General features: G+C 39.6%; 1 protein-coding gene across 1 annotated transcript in view; it reads left to right on the top strand.

Moving 5' to 3' along the window:
* Positions 1-18,879, top strand: part of C13H10orf67 (chromosome 13 C10orf67 homolog) — a 100,128-nt gene that overhangs the window by 65,097 nt on the left and 16,152 nt on the right. The window contains exons 13-18 of the mRNA XM_070382151.1: positions 7,284-7,343; positions 8,005-8,087; positions 8,170-8,235; positions 11,474-11,561; positions 14,710-14,797; positions 14,884-14,940. Coding sequence (XP_070238252.1) covers positions 7,284-7,343; positions 8,005-8,087; positions 8,170-8,235; positions 11,474-11,561; positions 14,710-14,797; positions 14,884-14,940 — 442 coding nt within the window. The remainder of the gene's footprint in view (positions 1-7,283; positions 7,344-8,004; positions 8,088-8,169; positions 8,236-11,473; positions 11,562-14,709; positions 14,798-14,883; positions 14,941-18,879) is intronic.

Here is an 18,879-nt window from a genome sequence, read left to right as displayed (position 1 = left end):
CTGGGTGAGGGGCTCTAGTTCAAGCCTAAGACTTAGGAAGCCTGTTCCAGAAACCTCTGAGCTGCCGTGAAATCAGGATGCATGCCAGGGCTCTGTGGTCTGAGGCTCTGAGATGATGGTGGGAGAATCGCAGAGCAGGGTCAGAAACCCAGACAGAGCAGCCTGGTCCCTGCAGCAAGCCCAGGGCTCTAACTCAATCCTAGCACTGCAGACTAGGCACTCCAGTGTCCCCAGGTTACAGATCAAAACTGAGCTTCCAAAGTCCCAGCTACAAGGGGCAAAAATACTGCCCATTCTCCCCCAAAGAAAATGTATCATGAAGGGCAGACAAAAAAAGAAAAAATATACCACAATGAGGAGAAAGGATATCTGAGAAAGTGTCATGAGGATTTTCTCTTAAGTGTCCCAGGCTTTCCTTCTGACCGTAATGATTGTTATCTAGATGTTTCTGAAGCTTAACAGTACATTTTGTCAGCTGCAGAGACTCAGAAGTTAATGTGTAACAGTAAGTAAAAATTGGACTGGGGGAGGGGAGAGATGACGTAAGCTGGACTTAGCATTTTCCTAGGAATTGACTTGATTTTTAATGTGAAATATATTTTTCTAGCACACTGTTATTACTTTCATATACACTTTTGTTAATGATAATCCTATTATAGTGAGTGTTCCCTTCCATCACCTCCCCATGCAATATATTCTTCACTGTAGATGAATTCTCCATATATGTACTCTGGTTATCATTTTCCTGTTTCTCAGAACTCTTGAATATTTTGTCAATACCGAAGTAGTTGGACTTCTTAAAAATTGTCTCTAAAGGGTTTTATCATCTTGAGCATGTGTAGATGACCGAACGGAGGGCTTGCTGCAGGAACATTTTACATCAGTCATTTACCTTATCTAATTAATCATACTTATTTTTTGAAATCTGTGTCATTCTGTGGGAACAGCACACGTGCTTCACTCAGTGGCGCACACGGTGATAAACGGAGTATTTAGCCAGTCTGAAAAGTGTGATAGGAACATTGCTGTCTGATTTCCGTTTATGAAAGATTTCACAACGTGAAATTTGTGTTTGGACAGCGTTTTTGTGTAAAGTTTATTTTTTGATAGCTGTAAAACATTTCAAATACTGAGGTTTCACAGAACAAGGTTAAAACTGGGTTCCTCGCTTCCCCCCCTCAGCCCTGCTCCAGGGTAATTAGTGAGTTAAGGCTGTGCCCAGTAAATGCTTCTCTGGAAGACTTCTGAGCTTCCACGGGGTCACCTGTCTGTGCTGATGGAACATATGGCGTGTGCTTGGATCTGCAGAAAGCATTAGGACCTTTCCGTGTGGGAAGTGGGACAGGGGACCGTCAGTCGTGTTCCCATCCGTAAACTTCACTAGATACAAAACAATTTGGACAGCATAAAAAAAACTTTCATAAAAACTCTGGAACACTATTCTTTAAACAATTCAAGAACTGCACAGTGAAGTACTTTGCAATAGTTTTATAAGTATGACCATAGTCATCTTGCAAGCTAGTAATTTTTAAAAATTATTATGATTATGGGATATGGAATTATTATGGGTATAGAGTATTCTAGGTAAGGTGGATGAAAGGAAGATCTTTCCCTATTCTTCTCCTATACATTCATTTTTCTGGATTGAATTGAATGTGAAGTGGAAAATAAACTCCATCAGAGAAGAAAATCATACAATCTGTTCATTGTTTCATTATTTTGTTATTTTTTTCCTCTGGGCTTGGCTTGATAAAGCAGGCAGTTCATAGTTCTGCAGAGCTATGTGAAAAAGCTGGCATTTTTGCTCCTTGTTGATCTGTACCCCCACCCCTCCGCAAGGTGGTGGAGCAATGCAGAGCTGGGACCATCCTGAACACGCATACAGTCTTCAGAGGCTGTCAGAGGGAATTTACTGTGTTTTGATAGATTACATGCTAAGTCACTTTAGTCGTGTCTGACTCTTTGCAAACCTATAGACTATAGCCCACAAGACTCCTCTGTCCATGGGATTCTCCAGGCAAGAATGCAGTGGGTTGCCATGCCCTCCTCCAGAGAATCTTCCCAACCCAGGGATCGAACCGGTGTCTCTTATGTCTCCTGCCTTGTCAGGCAGGTTCTTTACCACTGGAGCCACCTGGGAAGCCCATTGATTATGTTTCCTAATCATACTGAATCTTTGTTTCCTAATAGGAATAACTCCTTTTTTTTTTTTTTTTCTGGCCATGCCTAGAGGCTTGCAGGATCTCAATTCCCCCACCAGGGACCGAACCTGGGGGTCATGGCAGTGAAAGTGCCGAGTCCTGACCACTGGAGCAGCAGGGAAGTCCCAAATAGAAATAACTTTCAAATGCAGAGATAACTGAAATCATACACTACAATTGTTTTTATTTTAAAATCACATTTGTCATTTGCCACTACAGTGAATGCATCTTTAGATTCCGCTGTCAGAGACCAAAATGGAAAAATTGGAGAAATATCATATTTAAAGTTCAGCCGAAAGGTGGCTTTGACTTTTGTGTTATATTATTCTAAGTAGCTTGATGATAATTAAGTACTTATAGTATATTTGGAACTGAAAATATTTTGGTGAAAATAATCTCCAACGTCTCTTGCACAAATGAAAAAAAATTTTGTTAAAAGATCACTTGAAATGTTTTATGCTTTGCTTCTTGTTAATTTTCATTGGGGAACAATGATAACATTTTACTTGTAAAATTTATGATATCTTAGTGTAATTTAATTTAAAGCCCTAAGATATTGCTATGGAAACCAGGGAAAAAAGAGATTTGTATCAATTTTTATTCTTCTGTAGACACTCTGAACCATGGGGCAGACACTAGGTCCTGACATGTATTAATAATATTAACTATTAATAATATTAATTCATAATATCACCTGGTAGTAACAGGAAATGTCACTCAGGAGCTCCCAGGGCAGTCTTCTGACTCCTCACTGCATCTTGTTGCTTTATTCCACTTTCCTGGGTTTTAGCTGTGGGTTTCTCCTCAGTTCTCCCTGGAGGTCAGGGCCAGTCTCGAACACCAGGTCATTTGGTCAGAGTCCTGACACTGCCCAGACTTGGGTCTCACCCCCTGAGCATTTGACGTGCTGTTTCTATTCAGAGGCTCTTCCTCTTCTCTTCCTATGCTTGTGTCATTCTCCCTTCCATGCCCCTCCGCCCCCACTGCGCTGCCCACCACACACTGGCACATTCCTAGTGTTCAAAAATAGTAGCTTGCTTAGAAGATAACTAGAAAGAAATGATAATATGAAAGTCAAGATGAATGAAATTTTAGAGACAGAAGATCATCTTTCTTCCTGAGTTAGAAACATCATTTTGATGATAATATATTTGATGGTTTAAAGAAGAGATTCAAGGCGGTATTAAATCCAGAATGAAGGGCCCAAGTTTAGGAGGATGGATGTTTGTGGAAATTGGGAGAAATTAAAGAATGTAATGACTCTTTGAGAACAAAAGGAGAAAGGGGGTATGATAAGGAATATGGTTGCTCTTATGACAGCTCATAAACATAATTGTGTTTCTGTTCTTATTAATAGAAACCTTGGCTACTGATTCCAGATTTAGATTATATTTATTGAATGTTGGTTTTTAACCTGTTGTAAATCCTTAAATATGGGAAACATTTAAGAATCATGATTTCTGTTATGAATAAAACTTATTTCTTAATTTTATGGATTTTAGTTTTATATATATATAAGGGGCTTCCCTGTGGCTCAGAGGTTAAAGCGTCTGCCTCCAATGTGGGAGACCGGTTTGATTCCTGGGTCAGGAAGATCCCTGGAGATATATATGTATATAATTATATATATATATATATATATATATATATATATATATACACACACACACAAAGAGCCCTGGTGACTCAGATGGTAAAGAATCTCCCTGAAGTAAATTCAAGAGAATATGAGAAATATTTTTAATGAGTTCTTTCTAGTCACAATGTTTGGTTTTCCTTGTAATAATTTAATGTACATTTTCCTACTTACTAAGTTATCTACTTCCTATTATCACTCACTTTCACGTCTATCTATTGTTTAGCAGTCCGGTGTTTGTACCTGTCAATGAAGTAACCACATAAAGACCAGCACATGTATTCCAGTGAAAGTGGAATGCCAGCAGCTGGCAAAACAAAATGACAGTTTAATGTGGACAGAGTCAGGATTCAATATAACGTGCTATAGCAGAGCTGAAAGTTCAGCTCGAACTGGAGAGCAAACACGCTAGTCTACACGCGGTACTTTTTTGTTTTTTAATGAAAAGAGAAGCTATCTTTGTGATGCTAAGAGTATTGTCTTTGGGAGAGATTGAATAATTATTTGCTTTACATAAGATATGCTTTAGCAGGGTTTTATCTCTAGTTATTACAGAGTTGATCATTATATGAGAGTCAGGAAAAGGGAGCCTTGAAAATTGGAACTAATTTTTACTGTACACGAATTTAAACACAGAATCAAATTTTAAAATAAACTTTCAACTACTGATATGACTTCAGATAGAGTGAAATAAATATAAATGTCCTTCTCAGTGGAAACTTATTTTGCTTTGCCAGTTTGTTTTCCTTTCTGTGGGTTCTTTTTATTTCACTTAATTAATTAATTTATTCAGTTATTTTTACTATTGGCCACACTGGGTCTTTGCTACCGTGCGTGGGCTTTCGCTAGTTGCTGGAAGTGGGGGCTACCTGATAGTTTTGAGCTTCTCATTGCGGTGGCTTCTCTTGGTGAGCGCAGGTTCTAAAGCTCATGGGCTCAGTAGTTGTGGCACAAGGGCTAATTGCCCTGCGGCATGTGGAATCTTCCTGGACCAGAGATTCAACCTGTGTCTCCTGCAGTGGCCAGCAGATCCGTTTGCATACAGCCCCTCCAAAGCTTGGGGCTCTTATTCCTACGGTTTCTTCAGTCCCCTGTTAACCGATGGCACTGTATGCAGTGTGTACTCCTTATGCCGTGGTCAGAGAGGCTTTTCAAGTGGATTGTGCTCTTTGAGAACAGGTAGGTGGAGGGAGACCCCAAAGTGCATGCCTCCCATAACTTGAGTGATTCCCATATATTGGAAGCCAAGGAAGGCTGATGAGAATGAAGACTCTCACTGTTTTGTTAAATTAGTGTTGCTGTGCCTCCGGTTTTGTTTTTGGTTCCTTTCCTGCCACATGGGCCTTGGGGAGACTGAGTCACTATGCTGGTGATGGTAGGTGGTAGTTTTCTCCAGGAAGGTGTGGAGACAACCAAGGGAACAATAATTTCGGTAGTTCTAGGACCACCAGAAAGCTCTGTGGGATGTGGGGACTGATGGAATAGGAGTTAGAGTTTAGTGACTAAGATAACAGCAGAGGGTTAGGGTCAAATTCAGGATTAAGTCCTGCTGAGAATTCACCTGTCAGCCAGGGGATAATCAGAAATTATCAGCAGAGGGTTCATTGATCATGATATAGACGTTCATATATTGAAATCATAATAAAGGCAACCACAGTAAGAGCTAAACGTTTGCAAATAAAAAATAGAGCGTGTGAGGAAAGAGAGAGCCAGCAGGTGATTCGAATGCTCTAAATTATTTTTTTTAATTAAAATTTTTTCCATTGGTTTTATTTTTATTTACTTTTTAAAATTAAAGTATAATTGATTAAAAGTAAATTTGTAAAGTAAAACTGTAAAATAAAATAATATTTGTGAAGTAAAACTGATAAAATTAAAGTATAACACTACAGTATTGTGTTAGTTTCAGGTGAATGGCAAAATGATTCAGCTGTATTTTTTCAGATTATTCTTCCATTGCAGGTTATTTCAAGATAGTGAATATAGTTCCCTGTGCTATATAGTAAACAAATGCTCTAAATCTTAATCTTTATTTGTGGAGAGCCCAAAGCAATAAAGGCCACTACTTATTTATAACAATGAGAAAAACTGAAAACAAAACCTTTGGCTTCTGGGAAGTGAGAGTTTATGTTCATATATACTATCTGCTGTTCATATTTTTTAAATGTGCATGCTTTCTCCACGTTAAATATCTAAAGTAACAGGGATGATGAAATTAATGTTAGTATGTAGAATAAATGGCAATATGTGTGACATACTGGCATATAGTAGGCACTCAAAAAATTATAACTTTTATGACTGTTAATTACAAATTTTGTCATTTTTTATATGTGGTAACTAATGTCAGCTGCATTCTCACTGTCCCTTCAAATGTAAGTAAAGTTGGCTCAAGCCTACATTCTTCGCTTTATGGGAGCCAGAAGGATGTCCACTGGTTCCCACTGATGCCCATGGCATCCTCTCATGGCCACTGCTGTGTTTAGGCCCCTCCTCCTACTGAAACAAGTCAGTTCCTGAGTTTCATGGCAGTCTGTCTCATCCCAGTTCACATTTTGTTGAATCAGATTCTGAACTCAACCCAATTCTTCAGTTGCTACTAAAACCACCCACTCACAGGACACCTTTTAGATGGACAAGGTTGCTGAAGGTGAGTGACGGGGACAGTTTGCATCACCCAGATACCGTTTCACATTGAATGTTGGGCATCACCCCTGGGCACATGTCACCTTGTGCCTTCACCATGCACTAGCGCCTCTCGCCTCAGGGTCTTGCCTGGCCATCCTCTCCTTTTATAGCTCTTCTCATTGCTCAGGGCAGTGCTGGATTCCTTTCACTTTATTCAGCAGACCTGGCTGCAGACCCTGTTTGGCTGAACTGACCCCCTCAAGACAGGCAATAGATCAAAAGATCTGGCATAGCCAAATAAGTAAATAAATTTAAAAATAAAGTTTATTAGTAAATAAATGAGCAAATAATGCATTACAGTCTAAAAAAACAAAAAAGTACAAGTGATTTACTTAAGTATTTTGAAATGCAGCATTTTTATATCTATAACTGGGATTTGTTTGATGTAATCCAAAAGATAGTTGAGGAAAATAATTTTTTTTAAAGCTTGTGACTTCACTGGGTGATAATTGCCTGCTTATTTAAAAATATATACCTAGTGTTACAATTTGACCCATATACAATTTCAGAGTAATGCATTAAAAAAACAAATTTTTTAAAAAGCAATAGTGGGAACATTGGTTTTAATCAGTTGTAACTGTCCAGTTGCAAATGCAGTGTGTAAACCCTGAGTCCTGTAAATTAATTGAGGCAGTCAAGACCCCTATGGAACTAGTGTTGGCATAATTTTTCTCATTTGCCTTTCTCTAAACTACAGAAAAACCACATCTTTATGCCTTGATTTGAAATGTTATATTTACCTTAGTTTATTTTCTCTCCAGGCTACACATGCAGGACCTGCTGTGATGCATGGAGAAAAGATGCAACTATCAGTGGCTAAGGTATAGTTATGACTAATGTGACCATTCTTATTAACCTAAATGTTGTTCATATGGATGCTGACTATTCTGAGAAAGTAGCAGTGACTTCGAAAGCTACACCAAGAATCAATCGAATGAAGAGACAGAGCACCTGATTGCCTCTATAGTATGATTCTGGGGTATCTCCCTGCCACATCCAAAGAAATCTTCATGACATGCCTATAACTCCACCGTGATTCATTCCTTTCCAAAACTTCATCCCCTTGTAAAATGTAGACAATACTGAGAAATAACATATAGCTCTAATGTTGTTGAGTTGGTCAGATCCTTTCCTGAGGATAGTTTTGATAGAGGAAATACAGTAACTGGGGCAGCTGCCACTATAATGAAGAGATTAGAAAACGCAATACCTAGTAGGGGAGGGGTGATGAGGAAGAATTTTGGTTGCTTTGTAATGTTGTCTCACAGTGGCTGCTTTGAAGTGAATCATTTACAGGAAATGGAGGCATGGGATCTTACATTCTTCCAATTTATGGGAATTTGCAAGTAAATGTAACTCATTGTTCTCTCAAATTATTTTTGATGGTATGCTATTCAATAGAAATAACATTTCAGATTTATGGATAAAACAGTACAAACAGGATTCATATCATTAACTTTGTGATGTATTTTCTATTGAAAGATTGAAGAAGAGAAACGTGTTTTGGAAGAGCAAATACAAGTATTAAAGTCTAAGTTAGAGAAAGAGAAAAAGAAGTCAGAAAGGTACTGGTAATAATAATTCATAATTGTTCATTTGCAGCTAATACATACTATATATATATAACCATCTATAAATTTATTACAGGATTAAAAAGGAATCAGAACATATCAACAAAAACTGGGAAAAGAAATTCTTAATTCTCAGGAACAGGTATAGTGTGGTGATATATACAAAGTCTATTTGTAAAAAAGGTGACTAATCATCTTTTAAGGAAATTGGGAGCCTAGCATTTTTCTTGTGTATTAAGTAATATAAAATGCCATCACATGCTTCAAATAAGAGATGCAGAATAACTGACCTAAAGTAGAAGAGTAGTCAAAGTCACTTCAAATAAAAACTAAATTCCAAACTCTGTTTTATTCCTGATCTCAGTGTTTAAATGTAAATAATCAACAGGATGGACAGACTCTCTTGATAACTGGTTTAATCGGACCCACACAGTCATCTTCCCCCATAGGCCTATTAAAACGTTTTCCGGCTTATTTGCACATGATAATAGTTATCTTCAGATATAGAGATCTGAGTGAGTGAGGGGGAGTGAGGTCTGGTTGCTTAGAAGAGACCCCCCACTCCCCCAAAGAAGCCTCACGTGCAGAAGTGCTGGGATGAGCGTTGGTTCATGTGTTCAAGAACAGGGAGGACACCAGATGGCTGGAATGACGTGAGCAGGGGCGAGTGGTAGAAGAGCTCAGAGAAGAACATTTGAGGTTTTGCTCAATGGGAAATCACTAGAAGCTTCGTTTTTCATTTGCGTTTTTTCCTCTCCGCTGGGTCTCCGTTGCTGTGCACGGGCTTTCTCTAGTTGACGCAGGCAGGGGCCACTCCTTAGTTGCGGTGCGCCTTGAGCTGCTCTTGTTGCAGAACATGGGTTCTAGATACCTGGGCTTCCGTAGTTGCAGCACATGGGCTCAGTAGTCGTGGCACACAGGGTTAGTTGCCCCATGGCATGTGGAATCTTCCCGGACCAAGGATCGAACCCACGTCCCCTGAATAAATTTCTCCAACATTCCGGCCTTGAGGGAAGTCCACTCTGGGACTTCATATTACCAGTTTATTTAAAAAGGATATAACTCAGAAACAGCCACCTGGAAGAGATACACAGGGCAAAGTTTGTGGGAGGGCTCTCACAACTCCTGCTCCTGGGCAATGCTGCTCTCCTCACACCTCCACACGTTCACCGACCCAGGAGCTCTTGGTTTTAACTGATAAGAAAGTCTCTTTTACATGCCTACTAGGTCATTACCACACTTAATAAACCTAGCAATATAAATCCTTTAGTATTTCTTATTAACCAAGTCATATTCAAATTTCTTGATTATCTCAAGGGCATCTTTTATAGTTGTTTGTTTAAATCAGGATTCGGAATAAGTAGATCACTGCATTTGGGAGTTACATCCTTTAAATCTTTTTTTTTCTATAATGATCCCACATAAGCCCCTTTCTTTCCAATCCATTGATTTGCTAGAGAAATGTGTTCATTTCTTATGTAGAATGTCCCCCATTCTGGATTTGGCTAATTGTTTACACGCATGTGTGTATGTGTGTGTGGTGCCTTTTAGCATGTTCTTCAGTCTGTACGTCCTACAAACTGATCTTAAATCTAGAGAGTTGATTAGATTCCGATTCAACATTTTAGGCAAGACTACTTCACACGAACTACTAGGTAATTCTTACGCATCCCATCATAGGGCACTTTAGTGTCTGACTTTGTTATTTATCATATTATCAGCCTGATTCATGAATTTCAAGGTTTACCAATTGACCTTTCTCCAAATAATCTTAACATCCATTAATAATCACAAACCATGAGTCAAGATTTCATTAAGATGGCAAATTGTTAATACTTCAATATTATCTTTCCTTCTGCATTTCTTAGCTAAGTGCTATCAAAGAAAAACATTCCCCTTAACTGGTTACCCTGAAATATAGTTTCAGATGAGATAAGGCAAGATAAATGCTTGATCCTTTTTATTTATCAATATTCAGAATAATGAGTTGGTACCCTGAAACCTCATTGGAGAGTCTTGAACTAAGGAAAGACCCAAATGATCTGATGTCTTGAGAGAATAATTCTGACTTCTGTATTGATACAAGGCCATAGGGAAACCAAAGGAAAGGCAGGGAGAAAAGTTAGGAGCTCCAGAAAGAATAAGCCTCTTTTAGGCAAAACATGATGGTGATTTGACTGGGATGGGAGACATGGAGGTGTTGAGAAATGATTAAATGTGGGATATGTTTTGAAAGTCCTCTATGGGGTCGCACAGTCGGACACGATTGAAGTGACTTAGCAGCAGCAGCAGCATGTTTTAAAAGTAGGAGATATTGAAAGATTGGCAGTAAGGGGGGAAAGAAAGAAGTCGTTTGATTGCAAAGATTTTTTACAACAGGAAAAATGAAGTTGCCTTCAACTTCAACAAACAAGCGCATTTTGTCAGGAAATCAGTTTTGATATGTGAAATTCAAGATGCCTCTTAGTAACCTAAGGGTAGATGTCTAGTGGCAGATGAATATATGAGTCTGGAACTCAGAAGAAAGTTGAGGCTGGGGGCATGCATTTGGGGTGCATTAGTATAGATGGTATTTAAAGTCATGGGATTAAATGAGATTAGCTAAGAATAAGTGTTGGAGAAAAATAGAGAGATACAAGGATTGAGTTCTAATATCTGGTGGTATTTGACTTTCAAAAGCTTGTATTGATCTGATGTTTTCCCTTTAAAGGATGTCCCTCTTTTGTGAACTCTTTTCATCTTTTTGCTTTCTTCTCAGCTTGTGAAATTTGTTTGTGTATTCTTATTTTCAATTCCTTATCAATTTTAGATGTTACAAATACCTTTTCCCAGTCTATGAACTTTGTGTATGTTGCCCTTTATTGTACAGAAATTCTTAATCTTTATCCATCAATATTTTTTCCTTAGATGTATTTAGAAAATCTTTCTCCATCTTCACTAAGATATTCTCCCACTTTTATAAACAAGCCTTCTTGACTTACCTCTCATATTTAGGTCTTTATTCCAGTTCTTTCTGGAGTGGGTTGTGGTGCCACTTTGGTCACATACTATGTTCTAGTATATTACTGAATCTGTTTCAGTGTTCCTATTCTATTCCATTTATTTTTCCTTTCCAGGATATTATTATGCTATCATTTTGTGATATATGTTAATATCTGGTATTAATAAGGCTATTCCTCCTTATTTGCTTTTCACGGCTTGAAAATATATAATTCTAGAAACCAAAGAGTGATAAGTTTATATTAATATTTAAATTTTTTTACTTGCATTTCTTTGCTCTTATATTGAAAATTCTAGTTTCTTATCACATGAACATAATACCAATTTGCTCTTTCCTATGATTTCTGCTCATTTTAATTCCATTGCATGTTTTATTTCAGCTTTCATGTCCTTAAGAATGAGATGTTTACTAGGCACACATTATTTCGTCAGTTTGCAGTGCTGGCTGACACATCCTTCAATTATGTTGTAAGTACATGTTGGGGTAGATGCACTTTGTCTTTTTGATGCAGCCGTAACATGCCTTTTTGAACTTAGCTTTTTTAGAATCTCTGCTCTTAGCCCTGGAGATAGTACAGGAGGCACTCTGCTAGATGCTGATAACATAAGACAGTGTTTGAACCCAAAGAGCTCAATGTAGTATGAGAAATAGATGTGTAAACAGATGCTCCCATGCGATATGGTTGAGCTACAGTGGAGGCAAGTGAAAATTTTAGAGGAGGGTGACTCATTCCTCCTGGGAGGAATCTATTAACCTGACCACTGTGGGCATGGATGGAACATAGGAACAATCACAGCTGAAGATTCAAATATCTGCTGCTACTGCTAAGTCACTTTAGTCATGTCCGACTCTGTGCGACCCCATAGACAGCAGCCCACCAGGCTCCCCAGTCCCTGGAATTCTCCAGGCAAGAACACTGGAGTGGGTTGCCATTTCCTTCTCCAATGATGAAAGTGAAAAGTGAAAGTGAAGCCGCTCAGTCGTGTCCAACTCGCAGCGACCCCAGGGACTGCAGCACCAGGCTCCTCCATCCATGGGATTTTCCAGGCAAGAGTACTGGAGTGGGGTGCCATTGCCTTCTCCAAATATCTAGTCACTTCCAAATGGAAAAAGGAGGTTAAAGAATCTGTTCCTAGTACCAGGTCATTCATTTTCGTACTAGAAGTAACCTGTAGACAAAGCCCAATTCTAAAATAGACTTTTTAAAAATTGAAGTATAGTTGATTTACAATGTTGTGTTAATTTCTGGTGTACAGCAAAGTGATTCAGTTATTATTTATATACATATGTGGTGGTGGTGGGGGTGGGGTGCTTCCCAGGTAACTCAGTGGTAAAGAATCCACCTGTCAATGCAGGAGACATAGGAGACTCAAGTTCTATCCCTGGGTGGGGAAGATGCCCTGGAGGAGGGCATGACAACCCACTTCAGTATTCTTGCCTGGCAAATCCCATGGACAAAGGAGCCTGGCAGGCTACAGTCCATGGGGTCGCAAAGAGATGGACATGACTTGCGACTGAGCACACACACACACACGTGTATATGTATATACACGTGTGTATATATATATGTATATACACACACATATATATAACTGAACATATACACAGTGTATATATATTGTTCTTTTTCAGGTTCTTTTACATTATACGTTATTACAAGATATTGACTATAGTTGTTCCCTGTAATATAAGTAGGTCTTTATTGTTTATTTTACATGTGCTAGTGAGTATCTGTTTAATCCCAAACTTCTAATTTATCTCTCCCCGCCTCTTGCCTTTAGTAATCATGTTTGTTTTCTATGTCTGAGTCTATATTTGTTTTGTAAATAAGTTCATTTGTATCATTTTTTAAGATTCTATGTATAAGTGATATCATAGACAAAATAAACAACATACTATAAATGTCATTTAGAAACTGCTGTGATGCTAAGTGTTTTGGGGACAAATAAGGTTTGTGAGAAAGATATTTAAAGATATTTCACAAGAAATATAAATTTTGGTTTCATGCTTCAAAAGGCTTACAATCCAAAATCACTTTCTTTTTAAATTTTTTTCCACAATTTTCACTTTAGGATGATTTTTAAAATCCAAGTTGCTGCAAGACATCAAAGAACTTAAGAACATTGGCAAGATGATATTATTTCTAATTTTTAGCTAAATTTACATAGCAAAATGAACCTTGCTGTGCTTCGCAAGTAGCGCTAGTAGTAAAAAAAAAAAAGCCTGCCTGCCAATACAGGAGACATAAGAGACATGGGTTTGATTCCTGGGTTGGGAAAATCTCCCGGAGGAGGGCATGGCAACCCAGTCCAGTATTCTTGCCTCAAGAATCCCATGGACAGAGGAGCCTAATGGGCTATAGTCCATGGGGTCACAAAGAGTCATACATGACTGAAGCGACTTAGCATGCACACATGTGAGAAACTTGCTAAGGATTTTTAATAATTGACTCCCCCAAAGTGTTCCAAAACTGGTCTATATATACAATAGTCTCTTCTCCTTCTGTTTTTTTCTCTTCTCAACCAAAGATTACAATTTTAAAGATATTTCTTTTTATTTATTTATTTGGCTGTGCTGGGTCTTAGTTGCAGCATGCAGGATCTTTAGTTGCAACATATGGGATCTAGTTCCCTGACCAGGGATCAAACCCAGGCCTCTTGCATTGAGAGCTCAGAGTCTTAACCACTGGGCCACCAAGGGAGTCCTCATATAAATGTTTAAATTGTTTATTTGTCGAGGGGAACAAAAAGGGAGTGGGAGCAGGCTGTAGAGGGATAGAAAAATGCATGCAAATATGTGTGCATACATACAAACCAACAAGAGAGAAGCCTTGAATAGGGAAAACGTCACTTAAATTCCCAGGTGCACCCACAGACCTCAGACCTCTTTTTTATAATAATGCGTGGTGTGCTTTTGGTCATTTTCACCAGCATATTTTTAAAGTCATGATTTACCGTGCAGTATATGATGTTGGTGGCCGTTCTGCTTCTGTGCTGCTGCTTCTGAACTCCTAGAAGAGATGCTTTTGTGTTTTCATTCTTTAGTTCCTGGGAACCAGGACCACTACTGTGTAGCTTCCAGGAACTGAGTGGTGCTGGGGATGACCTTGTGATACCTGGCCAGTTACAAGGAGTGAATCCCAAATGGCTTAGGGAGAATCAAAAGAAAGTAGAGTCACAAGAGACATTGAGGAAAACATTTTTGCTTAAATTTTCTCACAAAGTAGCCTGAATTAGGAAGGGATCCATTCCTTGTGGTTCAGTGGGGAAAAAATCCACCTGCAATGCAGGAGTTGCAGGAGTTGCAGGAGACTCAGGTTCGATCCCTGGATCAGGAAGATCTCCTGGAGGAGGAAATGGCAACCCTCTCCAGTATTCTTGCCTGGGAAATCCCATGGACAGAGGAGCATGGAAGGTATCAGTCCATAGGGTCACAAAGAGTCTGACATTCCTTGGGTTTAAAGGAAATTATTTCCCCAGTGATATTTGAGCAATTAAGTTAGAAGCATAATTTTCATATCTCAGTTAACTAAGGACTGAAGAGCATTCTACCTCCATTTGAGTTGATCTTGATTTCCCCCGGATAACAATGGTACATACCCTTTGTGTCTTTCAGAAAGTTAAACCTTTATTTGTGCAATCCAAAACGAACTTGGCAACAGTGACGACATCTGCTACAAGTGTTGATCATTCACCTTCGGTAGGTAGATTACTTTTTTACTATTTAACATTTAATCAGTCAGTATTATTCAGCGTCAGTAATTAAACGTCTCGTTTTACCTACAGGTAGACATCAAGTATGAAGATGTAGGCAGCAATCAGATTTCCCTCCCACTTTCACCACAAGGTAAGAATCCTTATTGTTGGAGAAACAGTGCACACACACAGGATGGGCAATGAATCCAGATTAGCAGCACTTTCCGTTGTCGTACTGAGATGTTTGGTTTCTGGGTGAATGCATGGCTTTTTTCCCAGCCACTTTATAAGACTAATGCATTGATACGATGAATAAAAGAATGTTAATATGTATTTCTGAATATTGATCTCTGTTTATTGAAAATGAGAGTCATACATCAAAACTAGAAACTGTCTCGGTTGGAATCCTGTTTCTTTTTTTTTTTAAACTGCCAACAAATCTGAGGCTCCTGTTAAATTCTTAGTTTCCAGTTTAATAATAGAAGAAAAATCTGACCATTTCTAGCATTCTTTTATCTCCCATCAGTCCTTGCAGGGCCTCAAATTGGACTGTTTGGGAGGTGGAGGTACATTTTGTTCACAAGTTTCTATACGTCTTTAGGAGGCTTGCTTTTCTCTAATGAACATGTATTAACAAAATGCAATGTTCTTCATTTGAATTATAGATAGTAATCAAGAGGTTCAGTAATTTCTGATTTTCATTTCTTGGAATCTTTAAAAGTAAAGTTTTATCATGAATATTTATACAGGGAGGAAGTGTGTGAAATGAGTTTAAATCCTAGACCCTAATTTTAAAATCATCTACTTTTTGAAAACAAGATTGAGAAAGGAACCTCTCTCCTGGGCCTCCACGCAATGGAGAGACTTCTGTAGTGTTTACAGATGTAGGTAGTATCTTTTCCAGAGGTGCATGCCTGGGTGCTGGGAATCTTTTGGCAGCCACAGTCCTCTCTGCTTCCTGGACTGACATTTTTGATCATAGTAACACCTAGATATGCACATGACACCACCCTAATAGCAGAAGGTAAAGAGAACCTAAAGAGCATCTTGATGCAGGTAAAAGAGGAGAGTGAAAAAGCTGGCTTAAAACTCAACATTCAAAAAACTATGATCATGGTATCCAGTCCCATCACTTCATGGCAAATAGATAGGGGGAAAAAAAATGAAAACAGTGACAGTTTCTATTTTCTTGAGCTCCAAAATCACTACAGACAGTAACCGCAACCATGAAATTAAAAGGCACTTGCTCCTTAGAAGAAAAGCTATGACAGACCTAGACAGTTTATTCAAAAGCAGAGACATCACTTTGCTGACAAAGGTCCATATAGTGAAAGCTATGGGTTTTCCAGTAGTCGTGTATGGATGTGAGAGTTGGACCATAAAGAAGGCTGAGTGCTGAAGAATTGGTGCTTTCGAACTGTGGTGCTGGAGAAGACTATGGAGAGTCCCTTGGACAGCAAGGAGATCAAATCAGTCAATCCTAAAGGAAATCAACCCTAAATATTCATTGGAAGGACTGATGTTAAAGCTGAAGCTCCAATACTTTGGCCACCAGATGTAAAGAACCAACTCATTGGAAAAGATGCTGGAAAAGATTGAGGGAAGGAGGAGTAGGGGGCGACAGAGGTTAAAATGGTCGGATGGCATCATTGACTCAATGGACATGAATTTGAGCAAACTCCGGAAAAAGGTGAAGGACAGGGAAGCCTGGCATGCTGCAGTCCATGGGGTTGCAGAGTTGGACATGACTGAGTGACTGAACAATGACGACACCCAGACTGGATTCTATAGTGGCTGCTGGCTTAAAGCATGGCAACCTTTTAAAGATATCGGCATTTTTTTTTTTGCCACACCATATGGCTTGGAGATCTTAGTTCCCTCACCAGGGATCAGACCCAGGTCCCTGCTGTGGAAACGCAGAGTCCTAACCACTGGACCACCAAAGAAGTCCCTAAAGATGTCAGCATTTAAATAAAGGGCTAGATCTGTAGACTGTTGGAAATTCCAATCCCTACAGTAAGTTATTTCTAAAATATCATAATGGGGAAGAAAGAATATACTCAATCTGATTTTGGTATTGACCATCTGGTGATGTCCATATGTAAGGTCATCTCTTCTGTTGTTGGAAGAGGGTGTTTTCTATGACCAGTGCATTCTCTTGGCAAAACTCTGTCAGCCTTTGCCCTGCTTCATTTTGTACTCCAAGGCCAAACTTGCCTGTTACTCCAGGTATTTCTTGATTTCCTGCTTTTGCATTCCAGTCCCCTATGATGAAAAGGACATCTTTTTTTGTGTGTTAGTTCTAGAAGGTCTTGTAGGTCTTCATAGAACTGTTCAACTTCAGCTTCTTCAGCATTAGTGGTTGGAGCAGGCTTGAATTACTGTGATATTGAATGGTTTGCCTTGGAAATGAACCAAGATCATTCTGCTGCTGCTAAGTCGCTTCAGTCGTGTCCAACTCTGTGCGACCCCATAGACGGCAGCCCACCAGGCTCCCCGTCCCTGGGATTCTCCAGGCAAGATCACTGGAGTGGGTTGCCATTTCCTTCTCCAATGCATGAAAGTGAAAAGTGAAAGTGAAGTAGCTCAGTCGTGTCCGACTCTAGCGACCCCCTGGACTGCAGCCCACCAGGCCCCTCCGTCCATGGGATTTTCCAGGCAAGAGTACTGGAGTGGGTTGCCATTGCCTTCTCCGAAGATCATTCTACTGTTTTTGAAACTACACCCAAGTACTGCATTTCAGGCTCTTTTGTTGACTATGGGACTACTCCATTTCTTGTAAAGGATTCTTGCCCACAGTAGTAGATATAATGGTCATTTGAGTTAAATTCACCCATTCCTGTCCATTTTAGTTCACTGACTTCTAAAATGTTGATGTTCACTCTTGCCATCTCCTGCTTGACCACTTCTGATTTACTTTGATTCATGAACCTAACTTTCCAGGTTCCTATGCACTATTGTTCTTTACCGCATGAGACTTTACTTCCACCACCAGTCACATCCACAAAAGGGCATTGTTTCCGCTTTGGCTCAGCCTCTTCATTCCTTCTGGAGCTATTTTTCCACTCTTCTCCAGTAGCATATTGGGCACCTACCAACCTGGGAGGGGGGTCATCTTTCAGTGTCATATCTTTTTGCCTTTTCATACTGTGCATGGGGTTCTCAAGGCAAGAATGCTGAAGTGGTTTGCCATTTCCTTCTCCAGTGGACCATGTTTTGTCAGAACTCCCCACCATGACCCATCCATCTTGGGTGGCCCTACTTGGCATGGTTCATAGTTTCATTGAGTTAGGCAAGGTTTAGGTCCATGTGATCATATGGACTGAGCACCAAAGGCTGAGCATGGAAGAACTGATGCCTTGAAACTGTGGGGCTGGAGAAGACTCTTGAGAGTCCCTTGGACTGCAAAGAGATCAAACCAATCTTAAAGGAAATCAACCCTGAATATTCACTGGAAAGACTGATCTGAAGTGGAAACTACCATACTTTGGCCAACTGATGCAAAGAGCTGACTCAATGGAAAAGACCCTGATACTGGGAAAGATTGAAGGCAGTAGGGGAAGGGGAAGACAGAGGATGAGATGGTTGGATGGCATCACCGACTCAATGGACGTGAGTTTGAGCAAGCTCCAAGAGATGGTGAAGGACAGGGAAGCCTGGGGAAGAGAGACTTTCATGATTTATCATTAAAATGTAAATTGTTAAAATTGCAATCTTTGTTCTACCTGACATTTTAATTACAGCCTTCAGTTCAGTTCAGTTCAGTCACTCAGTTGTGTCTGACTCTTTGTGACCCCATGAATTGCAGCACACCAGGCCTCCCCGACCATCACCAACTCCTGGAGTTCACTCAAACTCATGTCCATCGAGTCGGTGATGCCATCCAGACATCTCATCCTCTGTCATCCCCTTCTCCTCCTGCCCCCAATCCCTCCCAGCATCAGGGTCTTTTCCAATGAGTCAGCTCTTCACATGAGGTGGCCAAAGTACTGGAGTTTCAGCTTTAGTATCATTCCTTCCAAAGAAATCCCAGGGCTGATCGCCTTTAGGATGGACTGGTTGGATCTCCTTGCAGTCCAAGGGACTCTCA

The sequence above is a fragment of the Bos mutus genome, chromosome 13 (genome assembly GCF_027580195.1).
Source record: "Bos mutus isolate GX-2022 chromosome 13, NWIPB_WYAK_1.1, whole genome shotgun sequence".
Lineage (NCBI taxonomy): Eukaryota > Metazoa > Chordata > Mammalia > Artiodactyla > Bovidae > Bos > Bos mutus.
Note: the sequence above shows the minus strand (reverse complement) of the source record. Positions and strands in the feature narration are given on the sequence as shown.